Source organism: Pimephales promelas, chromosome 13, assembly GCF_988280905.1.
Source record: "Pimephales promelas chromosome 13, fPimPro1.hap1.1, whole genome shotgun sequence".
Classification (NCBI taxonomy): Eukaryota; Metazoa; Chordata; class Actinopteri; order Cypriniformes; family Leuciscidae; genus Pimephales; species Pimephales promelas.
Window position 1 is genome coordinate 12228822 of NC_142781.1, and position 26999 is coordinate 12255820.

The following is a 26999-nucleotide window of genomic DNA, read 5'->3' on the forward strand; positions in this document are numbered from 1 at the left end:
TAAGCATTTCTAAGAAAAACGCCTGGGACTATTTGTAAATAAAGTTCGATTTTTCATCGTTCTTTACACATTTTATTTAACAATTACATTTTGTAACATTTTTGACATTTAACAATGTCTGTCAAGCAAAGACTTTTACAAATATATTTTTTGTTCAAAAACTGTTCACTATTGTTGTGTGATGTGTGATTTTCAGAAATAAATGACAAAAATCGAATTTCCGTTTTTGAAATTCTCTAGTATATTGTAAATTGTTCACTCATACTTCCTTTATAAACACATTACATGCATGCTTATGCTAGCTTAGGGTCTTCCGAATCCATAGATACCAAACACACATATGTTAGTGTTCCATCTCCATTAAATATAGTTTAAAAGCCCAAATGTAAAAATAGAGAAAACGGACCAAAAAGGCCTTAGTTCCCAGAGGGTTAATCAAAGACTTTTCTTTTTTTGGGTGAACTAATCGCTTAAAACATAGGAGAAAGTGTTTTGAAACATAAACATGAAATAAAACATTATCCAAAGGCCAGTCATATAATCTCCTCCTACCCTATATAATATCACCACACACACCAGCTAATACTTTATACCACCAAATATATATATATGAAAAAAATATACAAGCAAGTAACGTATGCCTCCTTGTGTCATGCAACCCACACACAAGTTCTTAGAGAATTACCAAGAATGAAGGAAATGGCCAGAGATTAAAAACTCTGCATGGACTACAATACACAATAAACAGTTTAGAAAATGACTTGTGCATTTAATGATCAAAATAAAAATAAAAAGTTTAATGCAGGCAAAAGCATGAGGAATGCAGTCAAGGCTATGTATTTTTATATGGTGTGGAAAGGAATGGAGAACATGGTACAGTGCGAGGACGTAATAAAACAAAAGCTGGGATTTGATTCTGTAATTATCTGTAATAATAGACATTAATTCCCTAGTTGTTAGCTGATTAATTAGGCTGAATTTACTGAAATAGAGAACAAAACATTATGTTGGTGCTTTACTTTTATTCACCTAAACCATAAAAGAAAGAGCTACGGCCTACAGACTTGAGTCTATTAAATGTCAATGGTTAATATAGGGTTAGTGCGGCCAGTGAACTGGAAAGCTGTTGAGATTCATTTAACTGTTGCCCTTCAGTAAGATACCAGGTTATTCCAGGACTGCCATTCCTCAACAGAAGTGGATGTAAAACATCTGCTAAATGACACATAACTAGACTAATATACCCCAGTGTGATCAGATAATAGTGATTTAAGAGGCCTCCCTTAATGAGCTTTCACATGAAGGTTAAAAGTAAACCAAGAGAAACAATTCCAATATATATGGCTTTTTGTTATTTTTGAGCTTGACATCCTGACTCCCCTTACTTTTATAAAAGAGACCAATATATATATATATATATATTTTAAAACCTATGTTATACAGAATAAAGACGTCACATATGTTTGGAAAGAGAATAAATGGGTAAAATATTCATTTTGGGTGAGATATTTGTTTAAAATAATCTAAAAAAAAAACCCAGCAAACATTACATATAAGTTGTTATTATTATATTATTACATATTAATTAGTTTATTCTAAAATGATCAAATTAAATAATGATTAAAAAAACAGTCCAATGTGGGTGATCACATGGTTACTGATTATTTTACCTTTTTAAGAAAGTGTCCACACAGAACACAAATGTAAAAATGAATGTATTTTACTGTGTCATCAGCAGGTATATGAACCCCAGCTTATGGGTTCAGAGTGTGCAAGACAAGGTGAGACACAGAGCAACTATATTTTGGGAAATACAAAGTTTGCTGGTGTCTCTGGACCTTGAGCCTCATGTTGTTTTCCATTTTCAGTGATGTCGCCTGGCACCTAAACAGATGCCCTTCTTATCACCAGTGTGACAGCAAATGAAAATGCCTGTCTGGACAATGTCCAGACACAATCCTTAATATCACACAGAGCTGTGGGCTAGCATTGGGGAAAGTTACTCAAAGAAGTACTCAGTTATCAATAACTTCAATATAGTTGCTCTTTTTGAACAGTTCCCAATTTTACTATTTTATGTGCCCATGTTGCTCTATAAAATCCATTGTGAATGTTGGTGATTTGTGGACTAGAAAGCCTTTTGATAACTTGTTCATTCATAGCACAATGCTTCTCCTGGTTACCGTCACCACTGTTTTATCTGATATGGGTTGTAACAGAGAATTCTGCAGCAAACTGAATGCTTCTTACAAGATCTTGCAACAATGTTATTAATTCTGCATTTCGTTTTCCATTTAATGCTTCTCATATGCAACAGAAATGGCAGCTGGTGGTGGTGGTACCAGTGCAAACTCTAACAAAGTTTAGTCGCAATGGCAGGAAAAAGGTTTGTCTGGAGGCCTGTCCCCTGCAGCTGGGTTTAGAGAGTTACTGGGTAAACTCCATTATGTCCTGCTCTCATTTGCCTCCATTTCCTGAGTAAGGCTAAGGCTGTATGTTCACCCTTGGATGAGTGGCAATACCGAGGGTTGTAGCCTGAGGTGCTAATTACTGTGTTTTTTGCATGCGCCTTTTGGTAGGATGCTCAAGTACCCTTTAGGGCAAAGCTGGGTGAACTGAACTATGATGGGCAATTCAAAAGCATTCAAGTTGGGTCTTGAAGAAGGTATGTATGCTCCCTTTTGTTGGGGTGCTTCTATAGGTCTCTTCAGAAGATCAGTATTATACATTGATGAGTAGAGCCGTTGGTGTCCCTCCTTGTGATTGTAGAAATTTATACTTAAGCCATTAACCATAGTGAGTCCTGGAGAAGGGCGTTTACTCAAGTCAGGGTATGAGATGTTCTCCCCCACTTACTTAAAATGAAAATGACATACGCTCCAGTCAAGATTTGACCTGTGATCCTCACTGATTTATTATGAATAATGCAGAGAAAAGCCCAGAAACAGATGAGGTAGACATGTCCTCTCCAGCCACCAATCTCAAAAATGCCTTTTAGGCTTTCATGGTTCTTTCAGACATCTTTCAGTTGATGTGTAATTCAGTCACCATTTTGTATTTGTGGGCACTCTGTGTGTGACGTCATGGACTCCAGTCTGCTAATGATTACTGCCATTTGTTTACACATGCTTCAGACACCAGACATCCTTATGCCGTTCCCCATAGCGAGTTGCAGGAACCGGGTTGCAAACACAACCTGAGACTTTTTCAACTTTTTTTATCAGGTTTGAATATGCAAAAAATAAAGAGTTGTCATTTACTTCAGCCTCATTACAATAAAACATAATCATCTGATTACAGTAAAGCATTTCTTTATAACGAGTTACACCAAACACTGCAGGCCTGTTTCATTCTCACTGTTTATTAAACCAGGGAGACAATAGTGATATTAAATTCCCTAAAATACAATTACCAAACTCTGATCTGATCATGTTATCCTTGATATTCTTATGTGAATGGCAACATTAAGAAACACATTAGTTCAGTAAAAGTTTAGATGCTCCTAGCATGAATATTATGTATTCTTTCGCAGACTACAGAGAATTTCACACAAGCATTTGCATTATAAGACATGGCTCTTATAAAACAACGGCATGCCTGAGATATTGCATCTGAGATTTACATTTACGTTTATTCCTTTTAGCTGACGCTTTTATCCAAAGCGACTTACAATTGCTATACATGTCAGAGGTCACACGCCTCTGGAGCAACTAGGGGTTAAGTGTCTTGCTCAGGGACACATTGGTGTCTAACAGTGGATTCGAACACAGGTCTCTCACACCAAAGGCATCACCACCCCATCTGAGATATACAGGTAATATGCACTTAATTAAATTGACCTAATGCTGTTTAGTGACGTATTTTGCCCATAACATCTCATACTGCACTATAGATGCAGTCTCCCTGGGGTAATGTGGGTTAAGTGTCTTACAAGAAGGGCACCATAGTGATAAATGATGAAGTCAGCAACTCTCCAGTTCCTGAAACACACCTGCATGGGGCAGAATCTACAATCCCAAAACAAAAACGCATCACTGCTGTCGTCAGCAGTCGTGCCTTTTCAAAAAAAAAAAAAAAAAAAGAATGCTGTCGCTCTTAAATACTGAGATGGCATGAATGAGTGAGTGCGGTCACTTTTCTAGTTTTAAAGTGCACAGAATAATGACTGATGCATATTTGAAAAGCAGAGCTGTGAATGACAGCTGCTCAGGTTCTGTGAATCTGCATGGAAAACCCAGACAAGATGTTGTTTGAGGTTTGTGTTGATTGTGGCTGGTTGCCAGGGAGTTGCCACACGGTTGTTAAAACATTCTGGTTTGCTATGATGCTTGAGTGCTTTGGCTGGTCCAATTTTAAACATCTCCAGCTACAGCTTCTGTATAGACCCTTTTACAGTTGGTAAACATGGTGACGTTTTTTTGTGGGCGGAGCTTAGGTGGAGGCAGAAAGATCCATCCGGCCGCTTCACTAACGCTAGTTAGCAAGGATTGTTAGCTTGTTTTTTAACAATGACTGGAGAAAATCCAATATTATCTTAATGTGTAAGGTTACTCAGTGTCCAGGACCGCGATTGTTATTTTCAAAAGTTATTTTTAACGGACGGAACCAGATTGGCCGACCCGTAGCCGCCTACACGCTCACTCAATGCATGGACGATCTGACAGGATTAACATACGTTACCTCGGTTGAGTGGCCTGACTTATACACTTACAGAGAAACCGATCGTAAAGAGAAACTGAGGGCATATAAATCTTTAGATGCCTATATGGTCCTGTACAAGACTTGTGTGTATGATCCGCAGTTCTGCCGAGCCAGCGCCGAGACCACGACAATGTAAAGAGTGACATTACAGTGCGATTTTAATGATGTGAATATTTTCTAGAAATAAAAGTTCCAGATACAGCATATTCATTTTTCATCAATTCTTGCACCAAACAACACAACAAGATGACATTTAATAATAATAACAATTATTAAAGCTCCTTATTATGTAGCCGAATCTGTGCTGTTTTGCATTGGCCGCCTGCAGTTTTCACATTTTAGTTTTGCCTCCAGCTAGCGCCGTGACGTAACTGTGACTTCGGCGCAAAAGGGGTCTATACTCTACCGGTCAAAAGTTTAGAACAATTTCAGATTTTTTTTTAATGTTAAAATGTTTTAAATTTTAAATGTTTTTTAATGTTTAAAGTCTCTTATGCTCACCAAAAGTGCATTTATTTGCTCAAAAATACTTAGTGTATTTATGGTCTTGGGGATGCGGTGCACTACGTCAAAACGTCCATATATGTTTGGTGTGTATAGACACATGCTTCAGACACTGGCTCACACAAAGTGTTCCCAAAGTTTCCAAACCATGACACATATTCCCCTCTTAGGGAACCAGGCTACATATGTAAACTAAGAAAATTCTGATTTCCTTTTAGTCGTTTGCTAAAATCAGTATAGGTATTAGCCAAACATTGTTATTGCATCCCTAAATAAACCATTTATCTATAGTCACCTTAACATAAAAAAAAGTATTATATCTCGATTATTATTATGCATTTTTTTGTCCATAGTAAATCAAATTAAAGGAATTCTAGAGTTGATAAATAACAGATATACTGTATATCTAATATATCTATATATAAATATTCTTTTTTTTTTTTCATTACTCCAATTACTCCAATTTCTTATTATGCTGAGTATAAGAGAATTCTTTCAAAAACATAAAAAATCCTAATGATTCCAAATTTGTTACCGGTAGTGTCAAAAGAGTCACTGAAGACATTGCAGATGGACTTAAGTCTTATGTCTGGACTAACAACAACTAATCATAATATTTCTGCAATGCTCTTTAAAATGGATTTTTTAAATATTTTTATGACAGAAAATCCATCATATAAATAATAACTATGATATAAAAAGTATGATGATCTAAACAACTCAATGTAAATAATAATTGCGTGTCAATTACTTATACCATTCTTTACTACATATTTGTACATATTCTCTACTATAATGTATGTACTGTATGCAGACAGTGTGTTCCCAGGGCTAAAAGAAATAAAATATATGCTGATGACAACACAACAAGTTAAAATAATATAAAAGAAGCAGATGTTAAGAGAAGCATGTGAACTGAAACATATATATCAAAAGCGTAAGCAGATGATGTACATTGTACAATAAAGCAATCTGATCCAACTGTTTGTTACAAAACAATCCCACCCCTCCATATTGCACTTCATATTCTAAACCACCAAGATCCCAAACAGATCATGTACCAGAACCACAAACAAGATCTGAGGTACAAACATAATATGCAATATTTAACATATACAACATACTCGGCCCATCAGACACCAACATCTACCCTTTAAAACTAGAGAAAACCAGCTAATTCTAAACAGTGCTTCTGCAAACACACCTGGAAAGAGCTCAAGCTTCTAAAACCGAGAAGAAGAAAAGAAAGATAGATAAACAACAGGCAGGCAGTCAGTGTGTGCACAACGCAGCGTAGAAAATGAGAACAATAAAAATCGAATCAGACTTACCTTTGGGTGTCTATATGTGGCCTCTGCAAGGCAGATTTGAGGACAAGGGCGTCGGACCGCACAATCTTCTGAGGTGACGTCTTGGGGCTGGTATCAGACTCACCGCTATCCTCATCTCCCATGGCTTTGACGTAACTACTGCTCCGCATCCGGCGGCATGGAATCTCCTCCTCCCCTGGATAACCCCCCCACTCATCCTGAGGCACCTGCAGATAAACAAACACACACCATCAAAGCCTGTACTCGCACACAGAGCGAGAGGACGCCGCACCTTTCATCACACATCACATCAAGCTGTTCGTTAATCCCACCAGCTGCAACACTTTCCGCCAATGCAACTATCATGAATTCCAGGAACTCCCAGAAGTCCCAGTGGCTTCATTATTGGCAAGTATAAAAATGCATGCATTTAAAATGATGTAATTAAATGTACAAATAATTGATTTAAAATTTGTAAGAAAGTTAGTAGTAGTTGGTGCCTGGATTAAGAAAATCAGTTCAAAAGTTGCTTTTAAAAATGATTTGATAGATTATTTATTTAATTGTGTCTATATGTACACTGATGAACCAAAAGATTACACTGGACCTTGGAGCAGAGGAATAAGGTTGCATGGTCGCAAGTTCTGTCGATATCAGCGTAGTTCAACAAGTCTGTGTTTCCTGAAACCATCGTTCCAACGAACATTCGCAAACAGCATCGCAAAGTTGTGTGGTTTGAACGACAGCTCTCGACCAGTGGTTAGAGGCATCGTTTCTATATTGCAATACTTTTGGACGTAATCAATTCTTATCTTGAGCAAAATAAGCAAGTTGACATTCAGTACAACCGGTGCCTTTTATATTTAGAATACATACAAATGCAATTTACGTCTTTTAGTTTTTCAAAAGATTTGAAGTAACGTGTTTGAAGAGTGCGCATGTGCGAATGTGCTCTACTATGTAAGAACGAGCCAAATATTGATTCTGGTAATAAAGCATAACAACGGAGAACAATTAGAAATAGTCCTCAGATTACATGTTTGTAATTTATATTAAAAAATTCTAGCGTTAATTGGATCTCAAACAGTTTCATTAAAAGTAGTTGTTACTCCATCACGTGCGAAACCAACGTGGTTGAACGATACTTTGCGACAATGGATTTCGGGAAACAGTCGTGACTAGCTAGTTGATTTCTCCAACGATGCATTACTATGGTAGTGAAGCAGCGAACTACGTCGTTGTACGGGAAACGCACCCCAGGTACACCCAGGGCCTAAACCTCACCTGGCTGGTGACTTCAGAAAATGTGCCTGCCAAAAATACAGTCTCTTTTACCGGCAATGAAACGGTAATGACCCCAAAACTTTAGATACCAGTGAGAATTCACAATTCTCTATTACAATGTAATACCACAGCTAAAACTACTAGACTCATATAAATATAAATTGTAAGTACACGGTCAGTAGTAAAATAAAAACAAATAATCAAATTACAAGCAAAAGTACAAATAAATACAATATAACAAAGATACAAATTAAATAAACAGTGTTTTTCAGGTAGGTCTGACAGTAGTTTTCAGGTACAGAAATGAGCAAATGTAAAATAACTGCGTAGTCTTCACTATATTTAAACTTCCTTATTAATGAATCCTTATTAAAGTTACAAAAGTTACTCAGTCAAGAGCAGTGAGTGATTTTTTTTTTGATTCACATTAAAAACAGAGCAGCAGGAATATTAGGCTTCTGTCACTATAGAATCTGATATACTGTTACTGTAGACGTGTGTTTAGTTACTCAACTGTTTACGTACACTTATGACATAACCAACTATGTTTACTAGGATACGTGCTATTTTTTGGCATAATTTGTTGTGAATTTGTCCGCTCAAGTGCAAGAAGACATGAAAGAGAGCTCAGTTTAGTTGTGGATTTCTGGGTGAGCATTTCAGATGATTGCGTGCCCAAAACTTTCCAGACAACACAGGAGTAATGAAATTTTGAGTTTTTAATATTGAAAAGGCTTAAACTTTTGTGACAATGCACCGCTAGCCAGTCAGTTGTCCCAAGCGCCGTTCATGTTTGCTCGTGTTCATGTATTGTTAGAATTCATAAAAATGTTACAGGCCATCTTCCGAGTGACACCGTTTTATATAGGGCTGCACCATTATTGAAAATAAATAGCACACGATTTGGCAAAGGCTGCGATTATTTTATGCGCGGCTTGTCAGTGCAGCACGGCTCTGTTATCAGTAGTAAATGCTCATTAGTAAAAGCCAGAGAGCGCTCTCACAAAGCCAAATATGCACCACAGAAGTTGAAAACACAGGTCATTCCAGGAAATCCCAATGGGCATCAAAATTCGTCACGCATAGAAACCTTGCACACCGAGTCCGTTGCGTATTTATTAAACCTTTGCGGGAAAAAACGCAAAAATACCAAATGGATTCGTCAAGCAGTGACTGGATGATTTTTGCCCTCCCTCTTATTGAAAAGAGAAGAAAGAGAACATATTACGTCAATCCAATCCTGAAATTGCACCGAGAGGAAGGAGAGTTCCATATCAAGGAGTTGCGAATTTATCCTGAGCGATTCAAAATTATTACCTCAGAATGTCAGTGGGACAGTTTGATGCTTTGCTAGCGATTCTGGAGCCACATATTAAAAACAAGACCACCAATTTCCGTGAACCAATCGATTCTGAACGGAGACTGGCAGTGTGTCTGGTATGGACCAGGTATGGACACACACACACCCGCGCGTGGCCCGCTGGAAGTGATGGGCAGACAGAACAGCTAGGCTGTTATTATTGTGTATTGTGCCCAAATAATACATTAGTTATCGAATAGGCTGCTCGATCACACCTTATTCGATCCTAAATTTCAATCTGATTGAAAGGGGAGGTTTATTCATTTCATAATCCAATATAGAGAAGAGAACATAAACACTTGATCGAATTGAAAACCGAAACTGAAAGCACGGCGCATATGCAATGATTTGAGGACGAGCTCCCCCCGGCCCTGAATTGTCAAAAGACCTCTCAAAATGCTGGCTCTGGATGCGAAAAACGCAGAAAATCGAACCCGATCCAATTAATTTTATGACGGTCAAAAGTTTCGGAGGCGGTGTGCAAGCGTGACTGACATAACGTGAGGTCGAATTTTTTTTTTTACGTGCGAACATTTCGGATGCGAATTTCGGACTCAGTGTGCAATGGCCTTTAATGTATGTATAACAACATGAAGTAATTTTAGTTAATTAATCTTTTAGTTTTAATTACATTTTTAGACATTCTGAAAATGGTTTATTTGTCCATTTTTCCTCATTAATAAAATGATATTTGAGTCATTTTATTTTCATGTGGCTCTCAAATATCCCTCCAAAAACAGAGGCCAATTAGCAAGAGGTTATGAAGAGCTCAAAACACGGATCCCACAGAAGCTTATCTTGCCGTCTCTTGGTAGTAATTACAGATAGACTTGTTTATTTTGGACTAATTTAATCGTATAAATACATTACGACTTTTCTATTCTAGAAGAGATCAATAGCATTCATCTCAATAAATAGACTGAGATTCAGCATGGTTGTATTATGCAGGTTTAAAGAGAATATAAAGTGATACTGTATAAATGACAAGACGAAGCACACAGTTCTCTTGAGGACAGTAATTGTTTCTCAGGGTGACATCAATATAAAATAATATTTTTGCCTGTGATAAATCTCATGCTTTATGATGGCAGTGATTCATGCTGGAGCTGATATGTAATTTTATTAAGTTTAGTACATACACAATGCAGAAGGTTGTCACTCCTAAGAGCTTATGCACACAAAAAATGGCTGTTTATGATAACATTTTACAATGGAACTTACTTCAAAAAAAAACCCACATGGATAAAAATAGCTATCACCAAGCATGTTAAATTGTTGCCATTCATATTTATCGTTTACACCCCCTGTGAATACATACTTTTTTTAAAAAAAGAGTACTTATAGAACAATACATAGGGGAAGGGGATAGCCCTTCTTTCTTTTTCAGACCACAAAATGAGATTTTTTTAAAAAAAAATGTCCCTCTTACGCTGGTCTTTATATAATGGCAGTGAATGGCGACCAGCATCAAGCTTTAAAAAAAAAAAAAAAAAAAAAAAATGCTATTCACTATCATTATATGAACAAGTGCAAGTGGGACATTTATCAGGATGTGAAGAGAGTAACAAAAAGGGTTTATGAAAAGCATGGCTTACCTTTAATTCACATTTAGTTATTTTTTTTACTGTAGACACTTTTATTTACAGAAAAGTAAAGAGAAAAACAGTAGAAAACGGTGTGAGAGAGAGTAGGAACAGAATCAGGAAATGTTGCGAGCCAGATTACACGCTAACTCACAGAATACACGCAAACTGTTACCGTAGCAAATGGCTCATTTTAAATGTCGAATTCTGGCCATAGTCAGTTCCCTAACGTAAAATATGATTTAAAGCAGAACAATGGCATAACAGAATGACTGTACTCGAGCTTATTGGCAGTAAATCTGCAGTGAGAAAAAAATGGGTCAGCGAACCTAAAGACCTCTTAACCTTTAAAAAAAATCTCCTACGTCTGAACACAACATTTGTTAACACCTCCAGTTTTGTTTTCAAGGGAGATGGTGTTATAAAATTGTGTAGGATGTAGCCATAGCAACCACAAATGAATTAAAACAGCGTGCATATGTAACAGTGCAGCCAAGACTTCACATGAGAAATAGAGATTGTTTATACCGGAGGCAATCAGAACAATTTATTAAAAGGAAAACAACTGCGAGAACTCCATGAAAATGTAATTCAGCAAGGAATATAGAAGAATGAATATGTTTGTGAACCCTGTGATTGTCTCCATTTATTACATCTAAAATGTGGTCTGATCTTGGTGGTCTCTTTTAAACTTTCTTTTTAGTATAAATAATGTTGCACCTAGGGCCTACATGCCAACTAACTCTCATTAGAGTATTAGTTAGATTATAAGGTTGATAGGTTGACATGTAGTTGCAAAGTTACTTGTAGTACAGCTACACAAATGTTTGGTTCAAGTTCAAGTTAATAAACTGAAGGTTCCATGTATTCTTTCTCCACCATGCACTGCGAATAATTACTCAATGTATAAAAAAAGAAGAAAATTAAATTGTTTTTGTGTTATTCGTCTAGTCAGATTGAGTTTACAGTATCTAATTGTGAGTTATAAAAAATATCTGAGTACATGTTACTAGCAATCAATGCAGAAATCCAGATATTTTCAGATGGTTCACAAACTTGTTGCCACTGTAAATGCATGTAATGTGTGCCGCTTGAAATTTACTAAATTCTCTAGAAACATGAGAACACACACAGGTTAAAAGCCCTGTGTCCGAATGGGGGTCCAAAGAAAAATCCTGCAATCTAGATACAAGGTGAAATCAAAACCATCAAATACAAAATAGATATAAACATGTATCCAAGTAAATATTTCTATGAACTGGTAGAGACATAAAACGCATCAGTCATTACATTATGCATCATACTGTTGTTTGTATTGTTGAGTAACAATGTAGATTTCAAAATATTGCATAAGACGGCGACACAAATACAACACTGCAACAAGAGGACATGATGAGCATTTAATTGATGTGCTTAATGTTGTGAAATATAAAATGTATAGCTCTGGTCCTGGCTTCTGGTTGGTCAATACCAGTTTCTAGCCATGCAAAAACACACAATGACCTCCCATAACAGATCATTAATTTATTGCATATAACAATTGATATTGCTTATTGTACACCACTGGGTCACAAATCAGCCTAAATGGATCAAATTGGTTGAAATTGACAGGCTATTGTTACAGAGTAAGCAATTCATCCAATTGGACATTTGGCTATACTTCTCAATCTAAATGAACTAAGAAGATAGTCTTAAACCATGTTCTCCACTCTTATTTCCACTTTTCCCTCCTTTTCTTGAAATAAATAAACAGACAAAGAAACTAAAAACGAATATCTACTTGAAGTGAGACAATTAAAATGGAAGTGAATGGGACTGATTCATAAACATTAAAATACTCACTTTTTCAATAGTACAGACATGAGACGTAATCTGTATGCATGTTAAAAAGGATTTTACGGTGGGAAAAAAATTATTTACCTTAATCCTCTGATGCACTTCTGTCATTTTCGACAGAAAAATGTTTTTTTTTTTTTAAATATAATCGTATTATTATTATTTACTTAATCGGAATGGTACGAAACTTGGTAAAGGTTTTGAAACTTGCTATTTGAACACACACACAAATTTGGACATAATTCAAGATGCTTGAATGATACTGAAAATTATAGTCACACTTGTACTCCCCGTGGCCAAAAATGACCACATTGGAAATGAATGGGAAACAAATTTCATCAAGTGTAAACTTTTGAAAGCGAGGCCAAAAAAAATCTTACTGAAAGCTCATTTTTTGAAATATCAACCTCATTTTTGGAAACCGACTAAATCTTGTTTTGGCAAATATATATTTCATATAAATATTGAAAATAGTATTCTGTGGCAGTTTAATGTTCTCTGTGACTGGATTCTGAACCACATCACTATGATAAAATCAAAGACAATGTCTAGACAGTGTCATGAGAATAGCATTCATCTCCTCAGCAGAGCATCAGAGACAACAGGTTCCCAGTTCTATCTCTGATTGTGTCTATCTCTTTTCATAAGCATATGCTTCATTTCACGTTCAACAGTGTCATATCAGTTTTTACTCAGTTTTTATTATATCTGGTATGTCTTTATTAATAACAATAATCATAATTTCAACATTACCAGCACCCTTTCTCCAGTTTTTGGCCTATACTGTCTTGATGCATGTATCTGTGCAATGTCACAAACTGTGTGAAGTTCAAAGTTATTTTTGCTGTTTTGTTCCACTAAACAGGGAGGAAAGTTCTCTAAAGTTGCAGTATACTATCATAATTATCATAATACACCAAACTCTTTAATTTCCAACAACCAAGGCAACCAAGTTTGAACTAAAGAGTGCTTTTCTGACCCCCTTAAGTCGGACTTAAAGGGATACTTCACCTCTGGAAAGATGCATGCGTTTTTAAAATGGGTCATTTATGTAGAAGAAATGTGAAATCATTTTTAGTAAAAGCGGGAAAATGTATTTTTTGCTTATGTGAAAAGACACAAACTCCCAGAATGCACTTGCTTTGATGCCCTAGGAGGCCACGCCTACCGGTAACAGAGTGCATAGTTAAAGGGTAACTAAACCCCTGGTCAGAGCCTGACTCCACCCACTGGCAATATTTGAAAAATGCTGAAAAATCACCTGAATTAGCATTTTGCCGAGCCCCGCCCCCCTGTTGCTACGTCCGTCAAACAAATAGTTAAACACGACCAGCGCGATAGATTGCCATGACGGCAAAGGGTATTCTTGTGCGTGTCAGTGACCTTTTTTGGAGCAATACCTCCGCAATATCATCCAGATCGAGGCAAAAGGGGTTACGCGGTGGAGGGATTTATTCAAAATGTAAAAACAAGAAATGAAGGAGTAACGACTACTACTGAGGCTACCGGTCTCAAGCTAAATCAGAAAAACCCCATGACCATGTTACCTCAAATGCAACCAGCACAGCCTTGAAGATTTCATAACTGGTTCATTGGCTAATTATTCGGAGTTAGAAATATAACTTGCGCTGCATATTTAGTAATTTTGCCTCCGATACAGGAGTACACATTCGCTTTAACAAGCAGGTTGTTCATTACCACAGCAACCGCTTGCGTGTCATGCTGAATGCGATTTTCGTGTTTAAAAAGTAACTAATGTTATGGATAAGAGACGGAAAGATGCAGAGAACCATACATTTTTTAAGGTTATTTCTATTCGTTACGATATTACCGATTTTTGCATCATCAGAGGATTTTTTCCAGACAAAATATACATAAATCAGGGGGGTATGAGGGAATACTACAGGTTTCCTACTAATACAAAGCTTAATGCTAAATCCTGAAGTATCCCTTTACGCATCTTTATATGTAATTTCATAATTAATTGTATTGTTTTTGAAATATGGGTAAATATACTGAATTTCTTTCTTCTGCTGAACATGAAATAATATATTCTGAAGAATGTTGGTAATCAAACAGTTGACAGTATAGCCATTGCAATTTTTTTTTCTTCTTCTTCTTCTTCTTCTTTCAGACTATAGAAGTCAATGGGGGTCCATCAACTGTTTTGCTACCAACATTCTTCAAAATATGAGGGTGAGTAAATGATGACAGACTCTTAATTTTTGGGTGAACTATCCCTTTAAGTGGCCTTTAATATTATGTTCCCTGCAAATACATGTTTTTTTTTTTAATATACTTTTAGGATTTGAAGTACACTACAAGTGCACATTTATGCACACTTCTTTTTCACATGGGATGTTCTCTTTATGATTCTTCTCTGTTAGCAGGGGGTTACATTACTCTACCACAAGGAGGCGCTACAGACAACACACTCATATACTGTAAGCGAACGTTCATTTTGCACTGACAGTGAGGAAGTGCAGAGAGAGATATAACTCCACTCAAGAGCAGGATTAGAGGAATCAAAACCAGATAAAACCATCAGATGGAGAAACGAGGCCTGCAGAATACTTTTAAACATTTCCACTCAATGTGAGATTGCATGCTATCATTGCGAATTCAAATTGAGTTCAGGTCCTTTCTCGAAATGTTCTTGCTTACTCTATTTGCTGGGAGATAGAAATGTCTCCAGGGGTTGGAGTTGATAAGGAAGTTGAGAAAATGAAGTTTCAAAGGGACAGAGCTGTGCTAACATTGATGAAGCTAGATGATTAATCTGGGTGATGTTTAGCCCAAGACCTTTGAACTCTTCTTTCCTAAATTTCCTTCACAAAAAAAAAAAAAAAGACTATACTAAATATTGGCGGTGAACAACACGGCTGTGCGGCTCGAACCAACTAGTCCAGTAGCAAACCAGCACTGAAATTCATCTGGTCTTTTCAGTAGGGCTGGGAAGAAGATCCTGATGATCTCACACGTGACTCCTCGAGTTTCAGAACAGATCTCAATAATGTCCCAAGCTGTGCTCGGATTTGCCAAGATGCTAACATCTTCAAATAATTCAATCAAACAGTAGGCTTAATGCTTCCAAGACCAAATTACACACACAAACAGAATCCTAAATAAAGCCCCTTTCACAGAGATTCCGGAAAATACACGGATAATGTGACCTGGCATTTGTCCCGGGATTGTTTGATTTCGGTTCATTCACACTGCCAGTGATTTGCCGGAATCTGTTAGTGCGTTCACACACAAACCGTAACAATCCCGGAAAGGCACATGACGTCAGGATGAGACGTGTAGCGTACGTGTCGAAAACATGTACACGCGCATACAGTTCCACAAAACTGGTGAACGATCTCAGCTTCAGCGCAGATAGTGAGGAGCTCCTGGTCTCTGCTTCGTTCCAAACATTTGTTCGTCCTTTCTTTGTTGATGACGAACACAAACTTTGAGAGCATCAGAGTCGTGCGATGGCACGAGCGTCATCACTATGACACAGCCCTTACGGCATTGGTCCTGGCTTTTGTTTTGGTTTGTTATAAATGACAGAGATGTAGTTATGACACAGCATACTTATGAATAATAAGTGTATAAATAAATAATCATCCAGATAATTATAGCCTCGTTTGTAAGAAACCAAACCGTTTGTAAATCCGTCAAGATTTCAACGAGATAAGAGTATTTGTGTTCGTGTTGACCACTCATTTTACATCAGCTTACCTGTGACAAGATGGCCACCGGTGATGACGATAGAAACTCCGCCTTGAGACATCTAGCCTTTATATAGATATCTATGGTTGTGAGCATTTATACTTCTGCGTTCAGGTCTTGGTTGCTCTGCAGTACTGCTCCCAAACGCTAGCTGGCGGCGGGGGGGTTTAATGTTCCACTGTGTTTAGATTCCTCACGGCTAGGTTACTACAAGCAATAGCCACTGAAAGAGAGTAGATCATGTTGGAGTTGGAGCTTATTGAGGTGGAAAAACAGTTAATTTTAGTGAAATTACTAAAACTGAAAGGCAGAAACGAGAGAAGACATCGGAGGAGATGGTACGTGTGGAAATGCGTGAGATGGTACGTGCGGAAATGTGTAGGAGGAAATGCGATGCTACCAAGCCGACCAATCAACGATCTTGCGGTCCGCGCCGCTGCGATGTGTAGTTACATTTTTGAGGAGGTGCGCGTCAGGCTACGGCGAAGGGTACGCAGTATGGGTCTGTGCGTATGCTATGCCGTACCAACTGCGCGGACCCGACGCAGAAGTATAAATTGGCCTTAAAGATGAAGTGACTGTTGTCACCTGGTGTCTTATTTTGGCTTATTTTAGAATGCTCTAAATTACAGTTTGTCCCATTCATTTCTATGGGTGCCCATTTTTGACCCAAATACAAGATTTTTTTTTTTCCACCCACTTAACATTGTAAAATTGAGTCAAAAAAATTGTGTGTTCAGGAGGCAAACTTAGGAAAAGTAGCCAAGTCTTGTACCGCTCAGGGGTGCGTTTTCCGAAAGCATCGTTAGCCAACTATGGTCGCAAGTTCCGTCGTTATCAGCATAGTTCAACGATTCGGTGTTCGTTCCAACGAACATTCGCAAACAGCATCGCAAAGTTGTGTGGTTTGAACGACAGCTCTCGACCTGTGGTTAGAGGCATCGTTTCTATATTGCATGACATTTGGAGGTAATAAATCCTTATCTTGAGCATAATGAGCAAGCTGACATTCAGTACAACCGGTGTCTTATATTTAGAATACATACAAATAGAATTTACGTCTTTTAGTTTGTCAAAATATTCGAAGTAACGTGTTTGAAAAGTGCGCATGTGCGAACGCGCTCCATATATAAGAACGAGCCACATATTGAGTCTGGTAATAAAGCAGAACAACTGAGAACAATTAGAAATAGTCCTCAGATGACATGTCTGTAATTTATATAAAACAAATCTAGCGTTAATTGGATCTCAAACAGTTTCATTAGAAGTAGTTATTACTCCACCACGTGCGAAACCAACGTAGTTGAACGATACTTTGCGACAGTGGGTTTCGGGAAACAGTCATGACTAGCTAGTTGATTTTTCCAACGATGCATCGTACTATGGTAGTGAAACGTACTCGTTGTACGGGAAACGCACCCCAGATCGAGCAAAGTATTTTTTAAAAATAAATCAAAACTTTTTGCCCACATTTGTGGTTAATTTATGTAAGTGTAGACAGCTCTCATGCAGGATCTGGGTGCTTGCTGTGTAAAAAAATCAATCGATAAACGCATATGGCAAAGTAAGTGCATTCAAACTCGCTTCAGAGCGTATTTATGTGAGAGGCGCGTGCACGCGAAGGGGCGTGAGATTTGTCCGCGAGTCGGAATTCGGTACAACACCTGTTTTAATACCAAAAAGACTCATGTTTTTATTTTATTTTTTTTACACTACACTGAGCGGTCGGTTAAGGTAGCGAGTGCCACTGACGGAAGCAGTGACCGGAAGTGTTCCAGCCCACCGCAGACAAACCGGAAATACTTTTTTCCGTTGTTATGCAACAACCCTATTGTTTTCACAGTGAACAGATTCACGGTATGCTGATTCTATGGAATTCGAATAAATGCATTTTGAAAAATCAAATAGATGCAAATAGCTAATTAAGGGTTCGTTTACACGACAACGATATGCTCAAAACTGATTTCCAGTAGATGTCGACAATATAGACAGTAATACGCATGTGAATGATTTCAACGTTTTCAGAGATTCGCATTTTTATTTTTTACACTGAGACTGTTTTCAAAAGTTTGCATTTTCGCCATGACAACGCCATTGTCATGTAAATGAACGGCAGAGCGCTGTTAGTTGAAAAAGTGGTCATATTTCCAGCTAACAATTGCCTAATTTGTTGACAATGGGAAAGGAAAATAAGATAAAGATTTGCTTGTTCGTCTTTTTCATCAACTTGATTCAAATTCCCACAAAGCCAAAACTCCCGTCTGGTTGGCTAAACACACTGGAACACAGCTGAATTACAATGAGATCAAATCTGAAGTTCATGGCTATTCCTGAATGGTTAATTAGTGAGTGTATCTAGTTAAAATGTCACTCAAAACTCACCCAGGCTGTCATCTCTCTTGAGCACTGACAGTTTCTAATAAGGTCGTCAAAAAAGGCCTTGTTTTTTTTCCTATGCAAATATGACAATGCTGTAGAACAGTATGTGCTGACGATGATTTGTACAAAGTAGTCCTCAGCTCCTCAGTACAAGGAGTCTACTGGTACTTATGCCATAATTAAGCTTCAAGGAGGAAGATGTCATTTAGATGTCAGGAACTGATTAGCTGAATAACAACATGTAGCAGTCAGCATGACCTACGTTTGCCCCATGCCATAATTCAGAATGAGAATCAGAAGCAGTATGCAACACAAATGTGTGAAATTATATCCCACCATGCAATGTGTTTGAATTGATCTTACATTCCAGTGTGAAAGTTGATTTCATGAAGATCTGTTAAAATCATCAGAATGAAATTAGTGATGGACTGACATGGATTTTTAATGGCCGATGTCAATATCTTAGAGAGCAAGGGTGGATGATTTAAAGCTGATGCATGTAATAGCACACTATTTGACTTATTTAACTTGATGAGAAAACAATCTGTCAAATAAAAAGAATGATACTTTGGATAGCATCTTTGTGTATCCTTGTAGTGTTTTTTCCCAAATTATTAAAAACATGCTGATTGTTTTCTCCACCGTCAAAATAAAAGTGCTGCTTCCAGAACTTATCAGCCAAACAGAAACCTATTTCCCAATGTCATTCATTTAAAAAATGACACATATCTGCAGACACATCAGCCTTGCCAGTATATTGGTTGACTATTAAAGGTGCAGTAAGCAATTTCTGAGAAACACAGTTGAAAATTGAGATCAACACCCTAACATACAATTTTGTGAATATTTGCAATATGTCTGTTGTGTGTGTGTTTGCTGATGAAAAAAAATATGTTACGATCAGACAAGTTGAGTTTTTTTTTTCTTCAGTAGTGGTTGAATTCCCGCGTTTACGTCATAATTCAACAGGAAGTTCACGCTACAGACTGCCGTGAATACGTTCAGGACCGTTAGCCAAGGCTGTGGATGACAGGTAAAAATGTTGTCAATTATGCTCAGTTTCTTGCACAGAACGATCGTTTTTACTTCATAAGACCTCAATGTATCGTCAGGAGCCACGGGTATTAATTTTGTTTTGCCATTGACTTGCATTATATGAATCATCAAGGACCACGGTTTCAGCTCAAAATATTCTGTACTGTTCTGCTGAATAATAAAAGCCACTACATCTTAACCTGAGTATATTAACAGCAAATTTTAATTTCTGCGTGAGCAATCCCTGTAATACATACTGTACACTTACTATTTTTAAATAACAGTAACCACATACTGCACATTATTAAGTCGTTTTTTTTTTTGATGAATTTGTCTTGCTAGTTAACAAACATTAGTCCTACAGTGAATAAGTAAATACATCGATTTTCTGTCATTATAAACAAAATAAAACCGTTTCACATCATGGCTTTCATTTGATCAAACAATTTCTCACTATCACATGATTTTGACTGCAGTCTTTCACTACATCACGGATCATGTTTGTATTGATCCCCTATTCTTAGGCATCAATGGTTCCCACAGGCCTTAAAAAATAACACCAGACACCACCTGATAATCAATTACTAGATCAAATTGCATCTTGGGCCACACAAATCAGTTTGGATAAAAGAAAGTTGACTAAACAGACAAAAAAATGCACAAAAATACTATTACATTTTTTTTAGATGAAATGTATATTTTCAAAATGTCTGTAATTCTCAATGAATCACCCCTTCTTACTTTCAAATGCATGTGCCATTAATCAAACTAATTTGCGTGACAAGATCATCATCAGACTGTTTCTTCGCCATAACAGTGATTCCCCTAATAGAGAAAAGTGACTGTAAAATAAGTAATTTACGCTAATAACCACTTACACTGTAGCACCAATTGCATCAATTCGAAAGTGCCGCGAAACTGGATGAAATCATGGGATCTCAACTCTGGACCTTGAGGTCTACTTTCCTGCAGAGTCCATTTTTAAACATACCTGAATAAGTTTTCAAGGTCTTCGGGATTTGCTGAATGCTATACTAGGCCGGTGAGTTTGATCAAAGTTCAAGGATCAAGGCAAGAAAGTGGACCTCAAGGGCCAGAGTTGAGACCCACTGTACTAAATGGTGTTTGAGTAGTGATAAGTCCCTGCATTGAAATACTTGCATAGCGTATGTTTTGGGCTTGTGGATCGCCAGCCCAGAGTGAAATCTCATTGGTCCAAAATCCTGTTCCACATAACAGTAATTTAAACATCCGATACATTTTGAGTGGCTTTGTGTTGTGTAGTGTTTGCACCGCATTTCCGTTTCAGTGTAGACATCCAAATTACCTATCCCTGGTAATATGTCCCATTACACCATTGAACATTGAACCGATTGCAGCTGGTTCAAAATGCTGCTGCTAGACTTTTGACCAGCTCGAGAAAGAGTGATAGCATCACCCCAATTCTAAAATCCCTTCAATGGCTACCAATCAGATTTCAGATCGATTTTAAGATCTTAATATTCATTTTTAAAATTTTAAACGATCTGGCACCATCTTACCTATCTGATCTTATTATTCTGCACCAGCCAGCAAAGAATCTGAGATCGGCAGATAAATTATTGCTCCAGGTGCCGCGGTCCAGACTCAAGCGGAAAGGTGACCGAGCGTTTTCGATAGCTGGGCCTAGGCTATGGAATACAAGAGAGACCTAAATATTTAAATTTTATGTTGTTGTGTTCTGTATATTTTCTGTTTGGTTTTATTGGTGGAATTGTACAGCACTTTGGGCTGCTCTTGAGGCAGTAGAAATGTGCAATATAAGAAAATAACTAAACTAAACTAAACCATGTTACACTAATTATAAATGTGATTATATCACAAAATCATGATTGGTTAATATCTGAACAACAGTTGTGGCACCATCATGAAATCTTGTAAAGGAAGAAATCCATGACTCACCTGTAGGTAGTGTGAAGACCGGAATGATGGTTTAAAGTCCTGATGCATCATGGGCTTCTCCAGGTTAAGGGAGGACTTTCGATAGGCCTCTTTGGCCTGACTGACGGTAAGTGTTGACCAGGAACTCCTCTTCATGAACTTTCCCTCGGGTGCCATGGATTCGCAGGCCGAACACTTGACGTCGTTGTTGCTTTTGGAGGTTTTGAGCGAGTGGTCTCCAAAGTGACTGTGCATGGATTCTGGGAAACTGTGACCGGCGTGTTCGTGATGGTGGCGGCTCAAAGCGCTGGCTGTGCGGTAGGTGCTGTCGCTGTCTAGGTTGTCATCCGAGCTCCACCAGCCCCCCGTCCCCGACCGTTGCCTGCGCTCCTTGCTTTTACTGCGCTTGCTGCCGTGCTTGGATGAGTGATGATTGCCGTGGTGATGGTGATGGCTTCCCCCACCTCCACTGTCACCTTTAGTGCCATTCATCTTGGACGATCCCTCGAGTGAGTGGGACTTGGTGAAGAGCTTCTGGACAGAGTGCACCAGGTGTCGTATACGCCCGGGGCTCTCGCTGCGCTGTTCCCCTCCAGTTCCGGCGGATGTGCGTTGGTACTGCAGCGTATGGAAGCCGTCGCGATGAAGCGGAATCTGCTTTTCGAACTGGTCCAGCAGGTTTGCGGGGATGCGGTTGCTCTTGCTGCTGCCGTGGTAAGAGGCAGATGTTGCGGCAGCGGTGGCGGCAGATGTGGCTGAGGTGGTGATGGCTGCACAGTCTTCCCGGGCAGCTGGGTCGTAGTACTGTGAACTGTAGTGCATTCTGGGAAAGGTGCTGCTGGAAAGGTGGTCGGCGGGGGCAGTGGAAGGTAGCACCATGGGGGACATGATCATGCAATCGGAGTGAATGGAGCTGCGCGGGGAAAGACGGTGATGGAAGTCCATGGCGCAGGTCTCCGTGGGGCTGAGCAGGTAGTGGTGGCGCAGATCGGACACATGCATGCCGTGCAGGTCATGGAGATGCTCGCACTCCGCCAGTCCACACGGGGGCAGTGTGGGAATATGGTGCGGCGCGCGACCACCTGATAAGCCCTTCATGTTCCTGGGTGGAGTGAGGCTACTATCCACATTGAAATTTCGGGATGGCGACCAGGGGGAACTCTGCTGGTCTGGAATAAAGAGAAGGACATTCAATATTAGAAACTATACTTGTTGAATTTGATCAAACACTCACACCTGGCCAACACGCTCTCATTTCATATTGACGCTCTTCCACTGCATGGTACGGTTCGGTATGGCTCGCTTTTTGGAGCTTTTCCACTTCATGGTACAGTTCGGTACGGCTCACTTTTAGGAGCTTTTCCACTGCATGGTACAGTTCGGTACGGCTCACTTTTAGGAGCTTTTCCACTGCATGGTACAGTTCGGTACGGCTCACTTTTTGGAGCTTTTCCACTTCATGGTACGATTTGGTACAGCTCGATTAAATAGTTCCACCTTGGTTGAGGTGTGCCGTACCAATACTAAAATGTTATTTGTGTAAACACTGCAGATCACTGATTGGTCTGAGAGAATCATTACTACCAGAGTCATTGGATTTGGGAAACAATACACCAAACCTGTTGACAGCAACAGTCACCGCAGTATCATTTGTTCAAACATCTTTTTTAAACAACTTGCTTTAAACGACGTCACATGCAACTTGAACAAAGAAATGGCTGAATCGTTTCAGTAGACAAGGTGCAGACGTTCCTCGTTGGTAGCCGAGTACTAGATGATGTCACTATAATGATCAGTCTATAATCCCACCTACTTTGAAGCGGCACTAAACCTCAGTGGAAAAGGAAACCGAGCCAAAACGAGCCGTATCATGCCAAACGTACCACGCAGTGGAAAAGCGTAGCAAGCTGAGCAGTGCCGTACGATGCAGTGAAGCAAAATGACCCGAGCACATTTATCCTGAAAAACAAAAAAATCCTCTCTTTTTTACTTTACCTAAAGCTTAACATCTGGGGATAAACTAACAATTCTGTCATTTGCTTGTAAAACGTAAAATATCTGAAAATCATAAAAGTAATCTAATGCATTATACTTCTTGTGAATATACAGTAGAGTCATGCAGTTGCTTTGAAAATGGAGACGTTTCTATTTTTATTTTAAACCACTGATATTAAATGCCACTGTTTCTTGTGCATCTACATTATCTGCCCATTCTTTGTATTACTGTAACGGGGCAAATTTGTTTTAATATAAATAAAACGTATACTCCTTAAAACTGCAGTGAACCAAAGACAGTCTCAAAAACACAGTTTGAAACTGCTGGTGTTTCTTACGTGTTACGTCACAAACTACATTGTTACCATTCATGTCATGTCAACATGTGGGCGGGCCTTAGCATATCATTAACTATGCTGAGTATCAGGGAAGTCTCAAGAGAAGACAGGAAAAAAAATCTGGTAAATTTAGCAACATAGTGGGTGAAATATGAATATGATGTTTATTACAATTGTATGATGTACTATACCTTTCTCCACAGACTTTCTATGATGTTCAAAGCGTTAAGGATGCTGATTTTTAGAAGAATTTCCAAACATGTACTTCCATGACTGCATGCACCATCCAGCCCACTGGATTTGAAATGAATGGGAATGTCTATATATTATACACCTCCTTACTTTACACTATCATGAAACCATGTCTAAAAAACACAATGGTATAGGTTGTCCCATTAAAACACACAAAAACTATTCATAGTGATAGTATTAGACTCCCTTTGTTCTGACTGAAGGGATCCAGCAGGAAACATCTCTCTCTTTGCATTCAATTATATTTTCTAAGTTATGAGTGTGAGGTTAACTAATGTTGACAGTAAAGGAATCTTCTTTCAATTCTTTCGAAAGAATGATGATCACAAGAGAGAAAAGGGTTTGCATTTGTCTGATGTAACATTTGGAAAACCTGATTGCCTGAATTGAATGAACAATCATAAAATACTGAAAAGTGATGCCTTGAACTCACAGGAAAGCCCATATTTGTAGCTTAGTCACAACAGCACATGCATTAAAGGGACCAGGTTAAATGTCTTGCTCAAGGGCACGATGGTGATGACTTACAAACATGGATTGGGGCTCAAATCTGCAGTCTTCTGTCTAACGGTTCAATTTTAACCACTACACCACACCTCCAGATCTGTTGCAGTCTCTTTACAAAGAGAAATGTTGGGGTGGGTGGTTTGTTGTGGAGTCTTCTGAAGCCATATTACAGCTTTGTGTGAGGAACCGACATCACACTAGCCCCTTTTCCACCAAAGCATTTTGATAATCCGAAAGTAATGTTGTATTTGCAAGCGTTTCTAGCTAAGACCTATGGCGACGTACACAGTGACGTAACAACGTCGTTCCCTGGGCGCTCTAGTCAGTGGAAAAACAAATAGGTTCTGAAGCGGTTCGCAAGTTGAACCAACTCCGAACCAACTTTGAACCAGCACCAGTTCCGAACCAGTTCTTTTTTTTGGTGGAAAAGGGGTAACTGTAAATCAATTAAATGGTTTGAGTAGGTAAACTTTAATTAAATTCAATCAAATTAACTTTTATGAGTATTTACAACTTTCTTTTTCTTTGAGTTCACAAAACTGAGACATTTTAAGTAATCAGAATTATCTTATTGTTTTGAGTTTTATGAAATTGTTTCATTTAATTTAGACAAACACATATAACTAAAACTGGACTGGGATTTCTATTTCCCAAGATGCTTTGCAATGACAAAAGGAAGAGTAAATGCTAAAATTAAGTGACGCACCATGTTTTTTTGGGTTTTTTTTGTGCAAGATTAATGTTAAGTGGGAGATGTAGCAGTGTTTAATGTTTTGCTATGCTAATTCAGAAGGGTTTTTGGGCAGTTACCATCATGGTGAAGAGTGAAGCATGAGCTTGGTTTGAGAACAGATTTCCGTTTAATGTCACTGTACACTTTCAGCAATTGATATGCTAAGCTAATGCCTTCAAAGCATAATGATACACATTAGCAAGTTAGCAGTTATTGATCAAGCAAGTTAAAAGCCAGCCAAGCTTCCAAGCATTATAAGTTAAGAGCAATTAAAATGTATGAGTGCAGCATAATCTGCCAGTTCTGCTTACTTAAACTTTGAATTTCTCAACTTAAATTATTTTATGTAATTGATTACCTCGATTTTGGGGGGGTTGTCAACTTACTCTGGTTTACAGTGGCAGGATGCACTGAAAATGTATGCCTTGGACCAACTTAACAAAATTCTAATTATACTAAATTACACAAAAATTACTAATACATTTAAAAATTCTATGGGGAGTGTTATTTGCTTTTAGAGAAACTGAACAGAAAGCCGGAAAAGATAATTTTCGATTAGATCAATAACAAAATGCACTCTAAAATGACAGTCGTTTCAATTTGTTCAGTGTGAAGAGAAACACAAACAGACAGAACTAATGTAGCATCATCCAAACCTTTTGTTCACATTATAACAGCTAATACTAGTAAAAGACAAATTAAAGATAAAAAAGAAGAAGAAGATACGATGTGTCAGAGGAGAAATCAGAGCAGGAAACACCTTTAGCGCTAAATCTCCTCTTACATAATGCCTAGGGACTATAATCCATTGCAGTATATCAAAGAGAATGAGATATAACACAGAGTTGTCATGGTAACCATTGCTGAGGACTCTGACCATGAAAAGCTGATTTTAGAGTTTGTTACACAAGGATGACAGTAATTCACAGCAGGACTGCTGTTCACAGCCTTTCCTGTATTTCAATGAAGAAGCATTTATTATTCCAGTTTTTACATCTGTATATTTCAAATCGGAATACAAGCCATCTGTGTGCTAAAGAGCTCATGAGGCCAATGAGTTTAGGGGGGAGTAAATGAGACTTGATGGAAAACTATTACTGAGCTCCCAAGCCAAATTAGCCCACAAGTTTGAGGAAAAACTATCCCAGTTAGGTTTATGCAACCTTCCCAACATTTCCCGTTTCTCTATTTTTACAACACATTGCTACAGGAAAAGAACATGTGGTTGCTGTGGCAACTAAATGAGTCAAAGAAGGAGAAGCCTGTAATCTCGCATGTAGCATCTCACCTGATACACAATTACACAATATGATGCATTCAGGGTCACTCACTACCTGAGCAATGAGGGTTAATTTGATTTGTGTGGTCCAAGAAAAAAAAAAGATGTCAAAGATTAGGTACAGGTATATGAATTATTGCTGTATACAATTTATACTGCGGTGTGACCCCCTTTCACCTTTAGAACTGCCTTATTCTTTGTGGCATTGATTCAACAAGGTGCTGAAAGCATTCTTTAGAAATGTTGGCCCATCTTGCAGTTGATGG

At 38.2% G+C, this 26999-nt stretch overlaps 1 protein-coding gene across 3 annotated transcripts in view; it reads right to left on the reverse strand.

Annotated features, from left to right (window-relative positions):
* dlgap2b (DLG associated protein 2b) overlaps positions 1–26999 on the reverse strand; it is a 141759-nt gene that overhangs the window by 76758 nt on the left and 38002 nt on the right. For all 3 annotated transcript variants that reach the window (XM_089118480.1, XM_089118479.1, XM_039650202.2), the window contains exons 2-3: positions 21651–22798; positions 6537–6742 (exon numbers count right to left, since the gene is read on the reverse strand). In XM_089118480.1, the coding sequence (XP_088974606.1) occupies positions 6537–6742; positions 21651–22727 (1283 nt within the window). In that variant the 5' untranslated portion in view covers positions 22728–22798. The remainder of the gene's footprint in view (positions 1–6536; positions 6743–21650; positions 22799–26999) is intronic.